Genomic DNA, 19,522 nt, shown 5'->3' with positions numbered 1-19,522 from the left:
ATTTGCACCATGTGAGGGCTTTTGGGCTGATCACAGGCTGCCTTCTCTTCCAGAGATCATCACCTCTGAGCAGGATGGCTGGCACTTTCTGTCGTCTCCTTGCTGGCCGTACAACTGCTGCGCTCTTCGCAGCGGCTGGCACGGGGGTGCTCACCACCGGGTACCTCCTCAACCAGCAAAATTTGAAGGCTGCTGTTCAAGAGAAGCGGAAGCTTTTCCCTCCCAGGTGGGCGCTTTGGGCTAGGTGTCATGTTGGGCGCCACGCAGGAGAAGTCCTCGTGCAGCCACCCGGTCTGTGTGTCCAAGGAACGGTGATGACCTGACAAACAGCACCCTTTGCTGGTCACCCCATTTTAGGTAGCACCAACAGTGGCTCTCAAGACCAGAAAGCAGGGGTGTGTGATAGCATCAACACTCAAAAAAACCCAAACAATGGCAAGCCTAAATAAGGCTTCAAGCTTTTGGCAAAGCACTAAATTAGTCCTTATTTTATCTCATCAGTTGTCGAATGCTTTGCAGCACCGACGGGACTGGCTGACTGTACAGACTCTACCATTGGGAACTGTGAACGTATTTTCACTATGCAAGTAACAAAGAAATCTCCTGTGTAACTACTGTACTTGAAATATTTCTAATTCTGTTACAAACTGGTTCCTTATTATTAGAAACTAACTACAGACCTTCTGTGTAGGTTGATGTTGCTGGCCATATTTGTGAGAAACAACGTGGATCAGGCATTGGCAGACTGTAGTGAAAAACACCTTAGTTAAAATTCTTACAGAAATAATAGTGTTGTGCATAAGGCAAATTGTTACAAGGTAGATGGGGTCTGACTCGATTGCAAAAATGTCTTCCTAAAGCATATTGTCATTTTCCCTGGCTGGAATATGATGCAGCTGCATGTTGGCATCAATAATGATGCCATTACAATGCCAGGTATTATGAATAAGTTAATTTCCGTGCTGACATAGAGCAGACAGCCCCACTCATGCCCATCACTGACAAGCTGCGAGAGCACCTTGGCTCAGAATTGCAAACCTTTCTTCAGCTACATTTAGTTCCCTTCCTACTCAACAAAACAATGTTATAGCTTGTTTATTTCTGACTAGGAGTGTCTCAACAGAGACTTGATGGGATTCAATACACTTTCAAAGCTCACTGGGATTCACTTTCCTGGATGCCCCAGGTAGAAGAAGGATGCAATTGCCAGTGTGGTTGCCCATCCAAGCACAGTCTGGGGTATTTGGAGTGTCCTGAATGTTCCTCCCCTCCTAAAATTTGATGCAATGTATAAACTAAGAACTAATTATGCTTTTAAACCATGCTGTGTGCTCCGTATCTCATGATCCCTTTAATACATCCGTAAGTTATCAAGGATCAGTGTTTACATTTTTGGTGTTAATTGCTTGTTTGTTTGCCTTTTTTCTCTTCAGCGCCGACTATCCGGATCTTCGCAAACACAACAACTGCATGGCTGAGTGCCTCACTCCAGCCATTTATGCTAAGCTAAGGGACAAGATGACTCCCAATGGCTACACCCTGGACCAGTGCATCCAAACCGGGGTGGACAATCCTGGCCATCCTTTCATTAAAACTGTGGGCATGGTGGCAGGTGATGAAGAATCCTACGAGGTAAAATATTTTCGTAACACTATCACATTTGTTTCTTTTTTTTTTTCAATGCTGTAGTTCCCAAGAGCTCATTAGATGAACAGTGATTCCTGGCAGGGTATGTGCTCCTGAGATAAATAGCATCCCAGAGAGTATATCTGTAGCATGCCATGTGCGTAAAGACAGTGTTTTCCCTACTCTTCCACATTAGGAAATGTGCAGACATGAGGCATTGCTACAGGTACCCTCTCTATTGCAGTCAAAGCTAATAAAATGCAGCTGCTTGGGAGCAATACTCTACCTGCCTCTAGCAACTGCCCTCCTTCCTACTACTAAACTTAGTTTGTGGGAAAACTATGCAACCCTGAGACACACAAAATGAAGGTAATGTGGAAACTGCATTGTGGAACAGCTGAGGTAGAACTGAAATTAAAACATCTGGGAACTGCCAGACACCTTTAAGCTACAGCTATTGGATCATGACAAAAGCATAAAATAGACAGCATTAGGATGAATAGGGTTATTTAATTCCAAAATATTAAGAAGATTAGGGAAAAAGAAAATCCTTGTTTGAAAATTCTTTGTTTTTTTGAAGTCAATGATCTCCTTCCTTCAGTCTACCGCACTATGTTACCTGTTATTATACATTTTCTTAACAGCAGCCTAAATGCTGGGCTGCTGAGTCTGGGCTGGGACATCTGGCATTCTGGGTCATCAGCTCCTGTGGTTCAGTTTTCTCCTTTAGATGTGGTGACTGCCCTGAAAAACTTCCAGGGTTACTGCTCCAAGACTGAATGGAGGCGTGGTTGTGGCCACTGCTGATACACACGAGCCAAGGGGCTCTAATGAGGACCATGGTATCACTGCACGAGCAGGAGGCAAGCTGTCAAGAGACTCTGTGTGTTCTGGTTGGTAATGCATCCTGAAACCCAGTCTGGTTGCCACCATGTCCAGTGCCTGCCCGTGGCATCTAGAGTAGGCTTGTAACTTAACTAATGTGCAGTTGCACCTTCATTTTGCTGTGAGGATGAGCAACCACTGTAGAGCACTGTCTAGGTCGAAATGACCCTTTCCTTTCATATTTACCTTTGTCAGCATTTGCAAAGCCCCCTTTTTGCCTGCCACCCAGGGTCCCATGTCAGGGGGGTTCTCCTGTGTCTGAGGCTGGCGCGTTTAACTCTTTCTGTGATGCTAAAGACTCATTCTAGATTCTCTTGGCTCCACAGGTGTTTGCTGAGATTTTTGATCCTGTCATTAAAGCGAGACATAATGGCTATGATCCACGCACAATGAAGCATCACACTGACCTGGATGCATCCAAGGTAGGACTGAAATAAAATGATGAGGAAATGAAGGTTAATGATTGCTTCTTACAGTTATGGTAGTGTACGTAGTAGTTCTTATTTGCTGCCTAATGTTTCCTTCATTGTTCCACCGCTCTGTGATTTAGCATCTTTTTGGGGTTTCCCCTTTCAAAAGATCTTCCATACCTGGCCTCCTGGCCCCTCCATGGTGGTGCCATAAAGGACTAGCTGGTTACTCCACCACATCCTTTCAGCCAAAGAAACTAATCGTTCGTAAAACATCCTCCTAGTGTCTGAAGCTTTGAGGGGCTCGTGGTACCCTGAGTATTAGTGATATCTTGGGAAAGTTGAGATCCCCAGGCAGAAAAATGTCCCTCTTTCTGTAGAATGGCATTTTTCCTTCAGTGGTGGAGTACAAAATGAGGCACTGTGTGTGAATTAAAAAGTAAAATAAAATTCTTTCCTCAGATCACCCAGGGTCAGTTTGATGAGCGCTATGTCCTCTCATCACGTGTGCGCACTGGACGTAGCATCCGTGGCCTCAGCCTTCCTCCTGCCTGCACCAGGGCAGAGAGGAGAGAGGTGGAAAATGTTGTGGTCACCGCCCTCGCTGGGCTGAAAGGAGACCTTTCTGGAAAGTACTACAGCTTGACCAACATGTCGGAGAGGGATCAGCAGCAGCTTATTGATGTAAGTATAGCTCTGGTGCTGACACCGTCTTCTCTTACCCTCGTTTATTTTTATCCTTCACCTTCCTTTGGGGTATATAGTTTCCTGTGTAGCTAAGGACAATAATCACAGTGTTAACTCAGTAATTAATGGCCCAGCAATATTGTTAACATAATGGTAAATTGTCCAGGATTTGTGTTTTGGCAAAAATACATACTATCCAGGTCCAACATGTGGAATTCCAGGTATTCCAGATAGCAAGCTCTGTGTCAAATCAAATATGAATGGCTACTTCCACCTTTTTATGGACAAAAAAATGAGTAAATTCTGGAGTTTTTATTGGTCATTTCCTTGAGCAAAGTTTGATATTTTCCATATTAATAACCATACTAACTAAAAATGTTACCTACTACTTTGAGATGAACATTGCATCTTATCTGTTGTCTAGACTGTTGAAGGGGTAGTTTTGGTTATAATTTCTTTATGTCAAAACTACATAAATTCTAATTTCCCCAGAATGGTGGTAGTCAACTGCACCCCACTGACCTTTTCCCAGTCCTGGAACTGTGTTCAAGGACTTAAAGGATCAGGTCCATAACAAAAGTTTTGTCACACAGATGGAAAAACAAGGATTTTCACCATGGATTTTGTCTCAGCATGTCATTGTTCAGTTACTGCAGAGAGTAGTTTGAGATTAACAAAGTGTCCAAAGTGCTTACCTGGCAAAAATGGGCAACAGGTAACTATCCTGAAAATCCATAACAATGATTCGTGTTTGGACTGTAGAAACTACAAAAATCTAAAAGTTTTTTTTTTTTTTTAAAAAAAAAGAACACTGAATGCCCATTTTAAAATATTCAAAAGAAGGGCCGTACCCTGGTAACTATATTCACGACACAGTAATTCATAACATCAACCAAAAGGCAGTTGATGAAGTAACATAACTATTTAAAACCATGCAACTACGTGTTATGACATGGATTAACCAGGAGTTAAGAATGGATGTAAGGTCAATAACTTTTTTAATTGAGTGTCCTTGTTATTACATTTATGGACATGATATTGGTTATCATTTTAGGTTACCAATGTATATTTATAAAATTCAGGGCACTGAGTGTTGTAACCCCAGATTCCATCATTTACTCATACCATTGCTTGCTCCATTCAATGTTTTAGGACCTCAGAACTCCAACGTTTCTTAGGGCTTGCTGCCAGCCTTTAACAGGCACTGTTCAATCTCTGTAGGATCAAATCAGTGCCAGTTGAATGGTAGGTACTCAGCACTGAAGGACATCAGCACATTGCAGATTGGGCCCTTATGCACATAATGGAAAGTAATGGTGCTCAGCTTTTTCTTGCAAAAGGAGGAATTTTCCTCCCAAACAAAAGGACACAGTAGAGCAAACCAATGAAAGTAATTTTGTGTCCCTGTGGTGAGCAAAGAGAACCCTATGTCTTTTTTTCCTGCATGGCTGGGGTTCTGGCTGCATCATGCCCATCACATGGTATTCAGAGATGAAAGTCCTAAATACTCCACTGATGAAGAAAAGAAAGTAAGGAAAAGTAAAGCTTATCAGCTTCTCCACCATGTCATATTTATTCAGGATAGCTTGTCTCACTGTTCTTAATTAAACTCTAGGGGAAGAAGAAGAAAAAATATTAACAATATTTGATATGGCAGTGTTTGAGGAATTAAGAACTAATAATTTTTCAGCACATGAAAATCTTACTTGCTTTGAAAAAAAAAAAAAAGAAATATTGCTCGGTTAAAAAAGCAAAGCTAAATGATTTGAAATGAGGCAAGTCGGTGGCACACCAATTATTAACATTTATTAACTCAGAAATGGCATCACTGCTGAGGAGCGGAACAAATCCATGATGCCAAAGGGCAAGCCCAGCATGGGCATAATTCCTACCCCAACTTCCTGCTCTGAATACAGTGCTAAACCCTCGTGCTGCAGAGATCTCACTGCAGACCTAGCACTGGGTATTCTGCAGCCTTTAAAGACTGTTGCCTTCTCCTACAATGAAATTCATCTGTATGCAGAGAGCATCTCTGGTTCCAGCCATCCATCCTTGCAGTTTCCTCTGCCATTTGTGTGTGTTAGGTCCCACCTCCCACTCCTCCCTGCGCTTGAAAAGTGTTTTCTGGCAAAACACTGTCAGATTACGAATGCCAGTGAGAACCTGCAAGATTCAGGCAAATTGCTGGGTAATGTGCTTTTAGTTTCCAGAAGGAACCAGGTTCACAGAATGCACTATGTGATTTACTTGTACATTGATTGCTTTCATGCAAAATGCATTGAGACAGCGTGATACTGAATAAACTTCAATAATTTTATGTTATTTTTATTTTTTTCTCTTTCTCTCTCTTTTTGGCCCCATTTTGGTGTGCAGGATCATTTTCTCTTTGACAAGCCAGTGTCTCCTTTGCTAACATGTGCTGGGATGGCTCGTGACTGGCCAGATGCCAGAGGAATCTGGTACGTTGTGTGGCATGCAGAAGTGTGTGTTGCGTTTTAAAGATTGTATTACTAGTCTCCTTGCTTGTCCTAACGTTGCAGCCGCTTTGTCCTGATACTCACAGCACTCTCAGTTTGCTTTTAAAAGATGGCAATACAGCTACAGGACCCTGCATCACAGACTCCTGTCCCCCCTCCTTGCTCCCCAACCTAAAAAAGTAACTCCCTCCAAATAAACTGGACAAAGATAAGGTACAGCAGAAGCCGAATTTCCCATTTTATTCTAGGTCTGTTTCTTCTATCACAACACGCTTGATGTATTTTGTGCCCAAACAAAATATTTTCTAGGGAGAGAATGGGAAGAATAGACCCCAAATCTGTGCACACTAGAAGATAACAGGGGGAGTCTGGGCAGTGCATTACATCTACATCCATCCTGGTATATATAGAGGGAATACTGGATGTTTTAATTTTGAAAAATTAGGCAAAAAGAACTCTGTGAGGTCATCTTACCTCCTTGTTCTAGGAAGGTTCAGGGTCTTTCAAAGAGGTTTGATCCTTATGTGGGGAAAAAAATATCTGTTCTCCAAGCAAAACTGGCTGGTGTTCAGAAACACATCCAGTGTTACTGTAACAAGCTGAAGCTGCTTTCTTTTGGGGAGCAGGCACTATGAAACCTGACCACCCATGAAACCTGATGACCTGCTGGAAATCACAAGGATTTTTTATTTCAAGGAACTTCAGCTTGGCTTCCTGGTCTCCATTTAGGTCTGAGGAAGAGGTTTGCTCTAGGAAAATTATAAATTTGAGGCTGTTTCTACAAACAAAAAGAAAAAATACCAACCATGTAGATACTATCCAGTGATATGAATGCAACAGACCTGTGATTGGAAAGTATTTCAGTGAGCCGAACTGGGAAACACACCCTTCTTCTGCAAGAAACTGTTGTCTAGAGGCACTCATAATCTGGAATTTGTTTTTCTTAGAAAGCCTGAGATCCTGTCCTTCTTTTGAGCTGCAGGAATATTCCCCCCAAGCTCTGCAGCAGTGAAGGCATGGTTGAAAGCCACCCACCCCACAGCAATGGGAAGAGGTCACTAATTAAAAGGGAGCTATGTAAGGCCGACATCAGCCTCTTTAAAAAAAGCCTACCCTAAATATTAGTATGTGACTGAAAATGAAATTGCTGGGCCTCAGGTGACTCTAATGTCAGGGCACGGGATGTTCACACCTGATCAGCTTTATGTTGGCAGAAGACAAACTCATAGTCAGGCCTAGTCCTCATCTTCCAAATTTCGTGTGTTTCAACCTTGCTGATATTCCGGTATTTGTACAAATGAGTTTGATCATACCAATCAGCTCGTACCTGCTGCAAGAGATGTGGTAGTGAAAGACAGAGAAAGTAAAGGAAAGCCAGGAAAAGTGACCTCAGCTTTGACCCTGCACTTCACAAATCTAGACACAAGGGATCTGTTTGAAGCATGAGTGGGTAAATTCAGGCATCTGTAGCTTGACTGACAAGCCAGCATCTCCAATGCAGTGTCCACATGTCCAACACGTAACTTGACTGACGCAGCCATCCAGTGCAAGCAAGAGAGACAGTGGGACTTGATTCAGAAAACTCAATAAAGTGAGGACATAGTGCTAGGCCCCCAGCAGCATGTGAATGTCAGGGTTTTTTCCTAGCTGTGCAGTTTTCTAAGATTGATAAGAAAATGTCCCCATTGATGGCAGATGCAGGGCTGGTCCTCTCCCCTTGCTGTGCTCGAGCTGGAGTGCACACATTCCTCCTGGCTCATCCCTAACTCTGCAGAACAATGTCATGTTGCTGCAATTAGCCCCCCCACAGTCTCAAAAGCCTGTGATAAAGCTGAGGATAGTGAGAATTGTTTTTCAGTCTCATACTTTAAAGACACTTCTTTCCTTTCAACCAGGCATAACAATGACAAGACATTTCTCATCTGGATTAATGAAGAGGACCACACCAGGGTTATCTCCATGGAGAAGGGTGGCAACATGAAACGGGTGTTTGAAAGATTTTGCCGTGGCTTAAAAGAGGTAGTAACTCAATGAGTTTGTTTTTCCTGCCTGTGTGTTGTGGGGCTGTTGTCAGCACTGCTTACCGTGGTTCACACTAATCTGGCATCTCCAGGAGCAACAAAATGAAGTAACACCAGTCCAAACAGCAACCCACACTAGTGCAGCTAAAGAAAGATGCAAAGGCAAATTGCTAGCTGAGCTGTAGGGAATAAATAAATGAATAGAATAGAATAGAATAGAATAGAATAGAATAGAATAGAATAGAATAGAATAGAATAGAATAGAATAGAATAGAATAGAATAGAATAGAAAAATAAAATTGAATAGTGAAATAATCGAATAATAAAATGTATTTGTAGCTTTTGTATTACAGTCTCCAGCATGGGCTGGCTAAAGAAAAAACCCTTCTTCACCACTTTGTGCCTGAAAGCTGTGGGAAATCATAAATTAAGCATTTTAAGATACAAAACCCTGTAGCCGTAGCTCCTATATTTCATTCTGGTCTAGCTACTCCTAAAGACCTTTGTGGGTGGCATGTGGGCTACAGCAGTTTTGTCCAGACAGTCCAGGTGTGGCTGCAAGATGGCCATGTTACTTAGCCCCGTGTATTGCCCTGGAACAGGGAAAAAAAATATTTTAGCAGAGAAGGATTATTTTACTTTGCCCCACATGCAGTATAGCAAAAAGGTGCAGTGGGACAGGTGACATGGCAGAAAGCTCTTCTCCACCACCCCTGACCATATAATTCCTAGATGGATGGCCATAGCATACAAAACCCCATTGGTTAAGCTATGTAAGGTTGAAATTTGCTGAAAATTGTCTCCAAGACTGTAAGAATAATGTTTTATAAAACACTTATTTCTCCCCATTGGGGTCGCTAGTACACTCACTTCATCTGAACTGTGGAGGAACCGCATTTCTCTCCATCACACTGCTGTTCCTGGGCATGGAGATACATTTTGGGCCAGCCTTGAACAGCTTCTTTCACTTCTCTCACCTTTACAAAGCAGGTTCTCTGCCCTTCCAGAGGCACCCCTGTCTCAGAAAATCCCACGCACCTGTAGAGCTGATGCAGCTGTGCATCCTTTCCGTACCATTCACAGACCCCAGCACAGGCATCCTTGGAGTGTGTAGTGAATTTGGGAATCTGGCAAAATAAAGCTACCTAATGGATGCTTCTTTGGCATTGGGGTGGTTCACCAGGATCTGTTAGGTTGCCAAGGCATATTCGTGAGACTGAACAGTCTACAGGGGGGTGACATGGCTTGGTGACATGGCTTGTGGATGCTGCTGTCAGCTTTGCCTCTGCTACTGTGCTTAGCTCAGATTCAACAGAAGTTTCCCCCGGACCTGGCCAAAAGAAGTGGTCAGACAGTGACCAGAGCAGGTGTCTGAGGCAGCAGATGTGGTCTGTTCCTTACCCCCAACTCTGGTGTCTGCACACAATGCACAAATGATAACATAGAAGGCTTAGCTTGGAAAAGACCTCCATGATCATCAAGTCCAACATCCTACATCTCATGCAGAACACAGCATCTTCCATCTGTACTCTTGTCCACCACTGATCCACAACTACATGCATAATTGCATTCATGACAGAAGGCTTCTTACTGAATCAAGACCACTCCCATTAAAAGATTACTTAAAAAAAAAGTCTACATACAGTCTCATTTGTTTTTAAGACCCTGAGATCCAGAAAGGTGGGTCGATAACCAGAAAATCAAGCTAAAACCTCTGAAAACCTCTGAGGATGAAGGAATTGACCAGCATCCTTCTGCAGAACAGAATTATCCTCCTACACTGTGGAGATCTCATAAACATGAGCTGGTGTACATATATGATTTTCCTCTGGAAGAGGAGAACTGAACTGAGATTGTCTGGGGATTGCAGATTTCAACCCAGGAAGTTTAGCTGAATGGACAGAGAAAAAAGGTTGTTGAATCCATGTGATTTTTCTGAGGATAATTTTTTCAGTCTACTTTCTGATCTGGTTGGAGATCTACTAACAAAAATCATTATATGTAAGCTGTGTAGTCGTCTTATAATGGAAGTATGGCTGTTAAATTTAGGCATTTTGAAATCAAGAGTCCTCCGCCTAAGAATAATGGCATCACCATGAAAATGATGTAAAACTCACCTTTGGCTGCTTTTTTATTTATTATTTTATTTTATTTTATTTTATTTTATTTTATTTTATTTTATTTTATTTTATTTTATTTTATTTTATTTTTTTTTTCTGTTCTGTAGTGCTTGAGGCTTTGTGGCTTGTGCTTTGCAACCTTGCTCCAAAAACGCGGAGGTTAGAAAATGCATCGCAGAAGCCATAGTGCCGGCTTGAATTATGACTGCAGGGGCTGTACCAAACCATCATAACAGGGAGTTTTGTAATACAGTGACAGAGTTCACGAGCTACTAATAGTGAGAAAATAATGAATAAATCCTTGCAATATCCAGTGGGGACCTTGGTGCCTGGTGAACGCAAAAGTTCACACCAGAGACAAACCAGACTGTACTCAGGTGTGTATTTATGCAGTTCCCTTGGCATCAGTGGAGTTCCTCATCAGCGCAGGCACAGGGTGAGAAGAGTCTGAGCTATAAGCAAGCGTCTTGAAATGAGACATGTATACAACCCTTTCTTTTCACTTTCTTTTTTATTTTTGCCTTCACAGGTTGAAAGATTAATTAAAGAGAGGGGCTGGGAGTTCATGTGGAATGAACGCCTCGGGTATGTTCTGACTTGTCCTTCCAACCTGGGAACTGGTTTACGCGCTGGAGTCCATGTTAAGCTGCCCAAGCTTAGCAAGGTACGTACGTTGTGTACAAGGCCAGTGACATAAGTCAGCTCCTCTGATTTATAGAGGAACAAATGATTTGTAAAGGAACAAATGAAAAACAACAGCTCACAGAGACTGCACATCATCATCATGTGTAACAAGGTCCCAGGGATAATGCAGGACTAATTAAGTGACCTTTTATTCTGCAAATTATTGTATTTGTTATGGAAATTAATCTACTCATCAGACAGCCACCACGACAGGCTGTAATCCAAGGACTGAGAAAACTATCCACCTCTGCCAGTACTTCTGGAGATGCTGTTATGTCACAGATACTATTACAAGGATTCAGCTCATTACACAGGTTAAAAGGCTGTAAAAACAAGCCTGTTTATTCTTTTAGGATCCTAGGTTTCCAAAAATCCTGGAGAACCTGAGGCTGCAAAAGCGTGGCACTGGTGGAGTGGACACGGCAGCTGTAGCAGATGTGTACGATATCTCCAACCTGGACCGCATGGGTCGCTCAGAGGTAACTTTTAATTAATTAATTAAATTTTTTTTTTTTTTTTTAACGCAGATTTGTACTGTTATGAGCCAGTCTCCCTTCATCTGGGTTCCCTCTGGCCTTAGAGTCACCACCAGCCTCAGTGGAGCTATGGCAATTTCCATTTCCTGGCCCAATGGAAATGCTTACATAGCAAAAAATTACAAACACGCATTACGTGCTTGCCAAACATTCTTGTTACGGCAATGCAAGGGGCAGGGAGGGAAAAGCCCTAACCATGCTCCAGTAATGTGAACTACTGCAAAATGTCAGGGAAAGAAGTAGGGATTGTGTCCTAACCCACCCAGAGAATTTGGCACTGACAGCAAGACTGGGTCAATGTGTTGTTTCACTTTCAGCATTCAGTCCTGGGCATTCTCCACAGCATGAGAACAGGATGAGTTCAGTCCTTTCACTCCAGAATAATGGAGAAATTTTGGTGCCTTCCCATGTCCTGTGTTGCACTGAGCAGAGGACACAAGAGAGCTGTGTTTTGATAAGGGCAAGGATTTAACTGTCAGCTCTGAGTTCTCCCTGTTTGGCTGTAGGCCGTGATGAGATGGATTCATCTCTGGCACTTCTTTTGAAGTTATTTCAGTTTGAATGTGTATTTGTTGAGCCAGAAATTGGAAATGACCATACAGCCCAGTGGTGAAGCTGCTCTCCATGGAGACTCAGGTCCCAAACCTCCTTTCAGTTTCACAGTTGAGTATTTTACAAAGAAGAGAAGGACCTTAGAGCAATTTTGCTGGAGGATGGGATAGAAACAACAGTGGCTGAGTTACAGCCTCATTCCACTAGCTCTTCCTGAGCCAAATCCTTATTCCAGGTAACAGGCTGTAAGCCATGTCACACATCTACAGCTTCACAGATGCATTCACCCTTTGCTGCATCAAGAACAATGATATAAAAATTAACCTTCCAAGGCCCTGTAAGTCCAGTGATTTGAGCTCTCTTCCAGCAGATAAAAGACAGAGGTTCAAATCTTCTGCCAAACCTGTATTTCGTCTCCCAGGTTAGTGCTGCAGTGCCTCAGTTGTGCCCAACTGGGCAAACCCTAGTGGGACAGGTACCTCCTGAGGACCCTTTCTCCATGAACAACACCAAGAACAACCCAGGCTTAGTAGCCAACCTGCTCGTACATGTCAGTATTTGAAGTGCTGCCAGCTCACCCTTCTAAATTACCTCAGGGGCTTTGCTGCAAGTTACAGCTCCATTGCAAAGAATGGTGTGTGGTCTAGGTGTGTTTTCCCAGACGAGCACAGCACTGAGAGGCTTTGAGAGTCTATATATGGATGCCATTTAGCACTGTGGTTGCAGTGCAACACCTGCATTCAGTCTGATACTTGGTAGGCTTTCATAACACAAATACAATCCTGGCATAGTGCACTTGGAATGCACCTGATTTCAAACAGTCAGCTGGCTGGCTTCCCTTCTTGCTTGCCTTGCATTTTCAAAGGGACAGAGCCAGGCCAGGTTTTCTATGCTTTCTTACTTAACGCATGTCCTTAGATGTCTTCACAGTCAAGGGGTGTTTGGACAGGGCATTGGAAATTTTATGTTTCTGAGTTTGATGTAGGCAGCTAAGTCCCTGTGGACCCAGACCAAAACATACAGAAGTGAAAAGCTATTAATCTGCATTATTTTGAAAAACAGTATGCAGCAAATTTTTATTAATAACTGAAACACCCTGACGTATGCTTTATACTAAAGTAACACTAACAATACAAAAGGATTACACAGCATAATTAATTAGTGAGTTCTACTGTATAAACCCTCTATAAATTGTTCCTTTTATGAAGACATCCACTGAAGTCAGTGATGCCAGGCTGAAGTCAGTATGGCAAATATTCAGAGAACTAAGCCAACAGATTGATAGTATCAATACCTTGAAGATTTTGAAATCTAAATAAGACAAGCCAAACTCAAGAGGATAGAAGTGTTTTATTAGAAGACATATTTTTTCAGTTTATAATAAAATAAATTCTATTATGTGGTAAATGTGATTGCAGAATTGAATTATGTTCCCAAAGGTGTAAGATAAGATTGTTTGTATTTTTGTTTTGTTTCAGTTACTGGTCAATGCAAACAAAATATGGAATTCCTGTTCTCCTGGAGGCTGCAAATTCAGGCCTCTGATTTCCCAACACAGCTGGTCTATAACAAACAGTAAACTGCTAAGCCACTGAAATGTTTCATAGTAAAAACAAATCCCTTGAAAATCAGTGACTGTCACAATAAAGAGACAATGGGATTTAGTCTTTGATCCCAGTTTTAACAAACCAGTCATTAAAGGTTGCTAATGAACCATCTCATGAAAATTAAGAAAAATCAGTGCTGTAGCTTACTGGCTACTGTGACACTGACAGTGCCACAGGGCTTGCAGCCCACAGTTGTCACTGCCTGTGGAGAAAGTTTGATGGGAGCAAGGTGTCTTGTACTCTTCAGCAATTTTGAAAAAGGTAACAAAAGCACCAATACACTCTGACATAAAGAATTGCAAATTTTGGTGCTGCTCTGGGCCTGTAGCTAATCCTCCTCTCCCCCTCCTGAGTTTTCAGACATCAGCTGAAAACAAAGGAGTGGTAGATAAAGTAGAGCCAGCGCAGGTTTAAGATGATGGCCTCTCCCTCTGAAGTGTGGGTTCTGGGCCTTTCTCTATTAACAGCATTATCTAAGGCTTTTATTTCTTTCTCCCCCCTATCCCCCCTTTTTTTTTCTTTTTCTCATCATAGGTGGAACTAGTCCAGATTGTCATTGATGGGGTCAATTATCTTGTTGACTGTGAGAAGAAACTGGAAAGAGGCCAGGACATCAAAGTGCCACCACCATTGCCACAGTTTGGCAGGAAGTGATCTGGCTGATGATGACTGGTAATTGACGGTAGATTTGGCTGTCCTTCTGACAGTCACACACTTCAGTATACCTCTGTATACATGTTCTGTGTAATAAACACTACCTGATACCTAATGTTTCTTTACATGTCTGGTTGCACCAGCAGAATTTAGTTTTCATGCAGCTTTAGTAAGACACACCCAATATAGCCAGTTTGGTGGTACACTCTTCTGTGTGGACTGCTTCCTCTTCTTTTCCTGGTTGGTGATAAGGAAAGTTCTACCCGAACAATGCAAAACCCACAAATCCTTAATTTGAGCCTGCATTTGCACTTATGACCATACTTTTGAAATCTTGCATAATTACTTGATTTTCATTTGCAGACACATTTCTCTCCAGTGTCTGTCCAGGCAGCCAAAATCTGCCAGTCTGAAGAGCAGGTGCTGTGAAGCACTCATTTTTTCAGCTTTTGACACCACAGAGCTCAATGCAGTAGGCAGCCACATGTTGCTTCAGTCTCTGAAGCTGTGACCTGTCATTAGGAGCTCACTGCTGTCTCTGCCTGGGACCTGTCTTTTCTCCGTCTGGGACTAGTCTGCAGACAAACTTCTTGACCATGTCGTCCCAAACCCTCAGCCTTTCTCAGTCCTGGAGAATTCATTGGATCACTTCTTAGTTTAACCTGAGCCATTACTTCTGGCCTGTGGCCATGGGTTGCAGTAAGCTGGCTCAAAAAAACAAAAACAAAACAAAACAAACAACAACAACAACAACAAAAACACCAGGCAAAAAAAATTGCTGATAATAAGCATCCAACACAAGCCTGCCAAGCACGGCCTGTTCTAGTCTTCTCCTGTAGCTTTCAGGTCCAAGGTAATGGGGACCAGGCTCCAGCTAAACATCACTGATTAAAGTGCCTCAGGATGTACTGCCACCCACAGTAAGATCCTCTCTGTGCTCACCACTATTTCATTTTGAGAGCAGATTGGTGAAAAGGACAAATAGCAAACCATTTCTATGCTTTTGTATGTATACAAATAGCATACAATGTCAACCTGCAGTAAAGCCCCTTGTGAAATTTTTTCAGTGAGTCATGTCTGAAGAACTGAGACTGGAAAAGTAGGCCATAACCACTAAACTTTAAAAAGTGCAACTGGAAATTAATGAAGAACTAAAAGTTGATTTAGCAGTTCTTGGAAATCAACATCATGGTGCACCTTTGCTTCTTGCTCAGGAGATCTTCTGCAAAAAACAGAGGTTGGGGCTTCTACATGATTGCTGTTTCTTCCTCATCTACACTATATGTATTTCCTAATGTTTTGCTATCATCTTTCTAAACACTGGTTAACAACAGCAAGTAATTCAGGGAAGGCAAAAGAGACTCCTATGGACTTCATATGGAAGGCAAACAGGTAAAACCGGAACAACTTCAGTGTTAGCTGTCCAAAACACTCGGATCAACACAAAATTCGACTGTGGGCCAAATGTGCTCAGATTATATAGCCTCTACATTCCTTCCTGACTTGCAAACTGCTGATAGGCAGTGACAGGAAATCCAGCTGGCAGCTATTTACTAGCAGCATTCCTGAGGGGTTGATACTGGAGATGATGGTACTGTTTTAATACCTTCAATAACAATCCGGATGATGGGGTACATTAAACAGTCAGTGAGCCCGCTGCTGGTGCTAAATGAGAAGGAGCAGCTTGTATACTGGAACAGGGCTGCTCTTTCAGAGGTAATTTGATTGTAGAAATGGGCTGACAGAAATCTCATGAAGTTCAACGCAGGCAGTTGTGAAGTCCTGCACCTCAGACAGAATAACTCCATGCAACAGCACAAGCTGGAGCACAGCTGGGTGGAAAGCAGCTTTGCAAGGAGTTAGGGTCCTGTGGACAGCAAATTGGGTATGCCAGCAGTATGCCCATACTGGGCTGTGTTACATGAGCGTAGGCAGGTTGAGGGACCTGATTATTTCTCCTGTTTGGTATGTGACCACACCTAGTTTTGGACTCCATTGTACAGGAAAGATTTGAACAAACTGCATCAAGTCCAGGTCAGGGCCACCAATAGAGTCAGGGTGCTGGAGCACATGATGTACAGTGTGAGGCTGAGAAGAGAATGCAAAGAGTTTACAAGGAACAAAGAAGGGTGATTCAGGAGACGCTGTCTCAGACCGCTTGTTCTCTAGTTGTTAAGACATGGAAGTTGCTGGATGTTTGAGGTTGCTGAGCAAAGTTGTTTGACCAATGAATAGTTAGTGGAAAAGTACTGCTGTAGAGCAAATTAAGAAGGGAGCTTGTCCTCAATAAGATAGGGTAGAAGTTATGTTATCAATAAAGTAGTAGCAGTTACTGATCCCTAACAGAACCCTGGTGTCTGTGTGGGCTTTATGCCACATTGTCCCATCCCTGGTTCTCAGGGCTTCTTCCTGTGCTGGGCCATGCTGGCGCTCATGCTCCACATGCATGTGGTACCTGGCCTCCCAGACACAGCTTCAGAGCGTGGCCATGCCCAAGAATGAGGCATCACCACCAGCAGAGATGGATGAGGTGTCACCTACTTCCAGCACCCAGAGGAGAGTGCCAGCCCCAATGGCTGGTGGCACTGTCAAAACAAAGTCTGAATGGAGTGGGCAATAAACATGCTTTGTTGTGTAGTAGTCCTAGGGAAAAAAAAAAAAAAAAGTAAAAAAACTACTAAAGTAGTTCCAAGTAGTCCTAGAGGAAGCCATACAAAGGGTCTGGTTTCTCTCAGGTATTGGAGTGTCTCCCTTCCCAAGCCCAGTATACGGACTCTACTCTGCCCTGCCAGTCACTCCCACAATTGTCATCGTCCCTCCTCCCCCCATTCACTCCAACAAATTTCATTCATCGTTTTTGTTGCCTGCCATCTTTGAGGCCTGAGGAAACCAGGACGGTGTGTGGGGAAGAGTCTGCCCCCAGATGATGCCTCTGTGGTGCCTTGTCTTGTTCTTTATCCCCAAATGAGAGAAAACTGAGTGCACCTCTGAGAGCCAGACTTTGTGCACAGAAGGCAGACTGTACTCCCCTTGCATGTGTTCCCCCTCTCCGCAGGTTGCAACTGCAGTTGGAGAGTTAGGGCTTTCTGGAGGCAGTGGTGGGCCCACGGACATGCCTCTGTGGCAGGTGTTGCTGAAAAAGCAAAGCCTCCACAGAATGAGCAATAAACATGTTTTGTTGGATTTGTGTCTGTGGTTTTGGGATAAGGGCTGATATGGGCCTTGGGCACTTTGCTACTGTCCAGCGGTTATTCCAACCCCTGTCATGGGCCCTGCGTTTGGGTCAGGGAAACGGACTGTAGCAGTGCAAGTTGCCCGTGTAACCAAGATGAAACAAGGGATGAGAAAGTCAGCTTGTTTAGAACACAGAGGAACTCCTGCTCAGACTGGGGAGCAAGGTGACGATGAGACGATGAGATGGGCTACTCTGTGGTGGCTGGGCCATCAAACGAACGGGAAAATGAAGAGGAAGGTATCATAAAAGCATCAATAACTACCTGAGGCCTATCCCAGCATGAGTTACGAGATATGCAAAAGGTTTTGGTCATTGTGCAGGTGAACACCTTGTCACCTGGCTGCTCTAGTGCTGGGACACCACAGCCAATTGGAGGGCAGGGAATTGGAAGGCAGGGAATTGGAGGGCAGGGAAGCCAGGCAGCTGGGATCACTTGCATTGACAAAGCAAGTGGAAATGGAGCACAAATCTTGACCCTCTGGAGGTGTCTCCTGTCAGGTGTGAAGGAAAGATATCCCTTCAGGGAAGATCTTGTATGTGAGCCAGGAAAATGGACCACCATGGAGAAGGGAATCCAGTACCCGAGGGAATTAGCTGTGTGGGATGTGATTTATGATGACCTAGACAATGACCAGCTATCCAAAGATCCAGATGAAGTCAAGTGTACACCACCCATGTGGCGGAAGTTTGTATGGAGTGCACCATCATCATATGCCAACTCATTGGTAGTAATGACCTGGAAAGACTGTGAGGAACACACGGTAGATGAATTGGCTAAACAACTCCCGCGGTACGAAGAAAGTCTCTCCTCTTCCCTACAGGCCTGCGTCTCGGCCGTGGAGAAACTTTCTCCAGTTCCACCAACTAAAAGAGAATACTTTCGAGAAACTTTCTGAAATTTCCAGCCAACTTAGAGAGAATTCACCTTTCTCCTCACCTGTACAAACCAGTGTCTCAGCTATCAGGGGCAAGCGTCCTTCTCTTCAAGAAAGAAGATACAGTGGGTATACACCCCGTGCCACCCTGTGGTTTTACCTATGTGACCATGAAGAGGACGTGAGAAAATGGGATGGAAAATCTACCTAGGAAGCCATCAGTGGTAGCTACAGTGCTTGTCCATGAGCCTCCCTGGTTGCAGAGACTATATGAATGTTCCTGAAGGACTGTGTTAGTGGTTAAAGCCTGAGGACGGGAAGAAACTGGGAGGGGGTGCCGAGGGTGATGACGGGGGCCTGCCTGAGAGCACCTTCTGTCTGTCTAGCTGTTGCCTCCCTTCTGGGCAGATGTGAGGAGCGTCTCAGAGGAAGTTGTGCAGATGGTCTGGTTTCTCTCAGGTATTGGAGTTTCTTTCTCCCCACCCTAGTATAATGATCCTAGCCTGCCGTGCCACCAACCTCTTCCCTCCCCCACCTTAACTATATATTTATTTATTGTTTTATTTTCAAGATTGTCTGGTCCAACTATCATCCCACCACCAATGTCACTCACTAAACCACGTCCCTAAGCACCACGTACAACCTTTCCTTGAACACCCCAAGGCATGGTGATGACCCCACCTCTTTGGGAAACCCTTTCCAATGCCTGACTACTCTTTCTGAGAAGAAATATCTCCTAATTTCTAAAATAAACCTCCCCTGGCGCAACTTGAGGCCATTCCCTCCAGACCTGTCACTAGTTACCTGTGAGAAGAGGCCGACCCCCAGCTCCCCACAGCTTCCTTTCAGGTAGTTGTGGAGAGCAATAAGATCTCCCCTTGTGAGAAACAAAATCATGCTTTAGCAATAGAAGTTGTTTTTGCATTCTTCAGCTCTCAACAACCATTCTTTCCCCCTAATTACTTTTGCCCTCAATCATGGCAGAGTTTTCTTTGCTCCAAAACCCTGCTCAATGTTGCACGTATTCAAGATACGCTAGATTCAGTGCCTTCAACTCTCTTCCATGAGATACTAGTTATTTGTTTCTTGCTTTGCCAGACAGCTGGCGAAACCTGAACAATCTGTCAGCAAGATGTGAAATGCAGAGGTATGG

The 19,522-nt window shown here is 43.5% G+C and overlaps 1 protein-coding gene across 2 annotated transcripts in view; it reads left to right on the top strand.

Moving 5' to 3' along the window:
• Nucleotides 1-14,374, top strand: part of CKMT2 (creatine kinase, mitochondrial 2) — a 31,729-nt gene extending 17,355 nt beyond the window's left edge. For both annotated transcript variants that reach the window (XM_038170755.2, XM_038170754.2), the window contains exons 3-11: nt 54-226; nt 1,434-1,632; nt 2,838-2,933; nt 3,384-3,605; nt 5,982-6,067; nt 7,981-8,104; nt 10,756-10,890; nt 11,264-11,389; nt 14,140-14,374. In XM_038170755.2, coding sequence (XP_038026683.2) covers nt 75-226; nt 1,434-1,632; nt 2,838-2,933; nt 3,384-3,605; nt 5,982-6,067; nt 7,981-8,104; nt 10,756-10,890; nt 11,264-11,389; nt 14,140-14,259 — 1,260 coding nt within the window. In that variant the 5' untranslated portion in view covers nt 54-74 and the 3' untranslated portion in view covers nt 14,260-14,374. The remainder of the gene's footprint in view (nt 1-53; nt 227-1,433; nt 1,633-2,837; nt 2,934-3,383; nt 3,606-5,981; nt 6,068-7,980; nt 8,105-10,755; nt 10,891-11,263; nt 11,390-14,139) is intronic.
• The last annotated feature ends 5,148 nt before the right edge of the window (nt 14,375-19,522 follow it).

This window comes from Anas platyrhynchos, chromosome Z, assembly GCF_047663525.1.
Source record: "Anas platyrhynchos isolate ZD024472 breed Pekin duck chromosome Z, IASCAAS_PekinDuck_T2T, whole genome shotgun sequence".
Classification (NCBI taxonomy): Eukaryota; Metazoa; Chordata; class Aves; order Anseriformes; family Anatidae; genus Anas; species Anas platyrhynchos.
The sequence above is the reverse complement of the archived record's forward strand: the minus strand, read 5'-3'. Positions and strand labels throughout refer to the sequence as shown.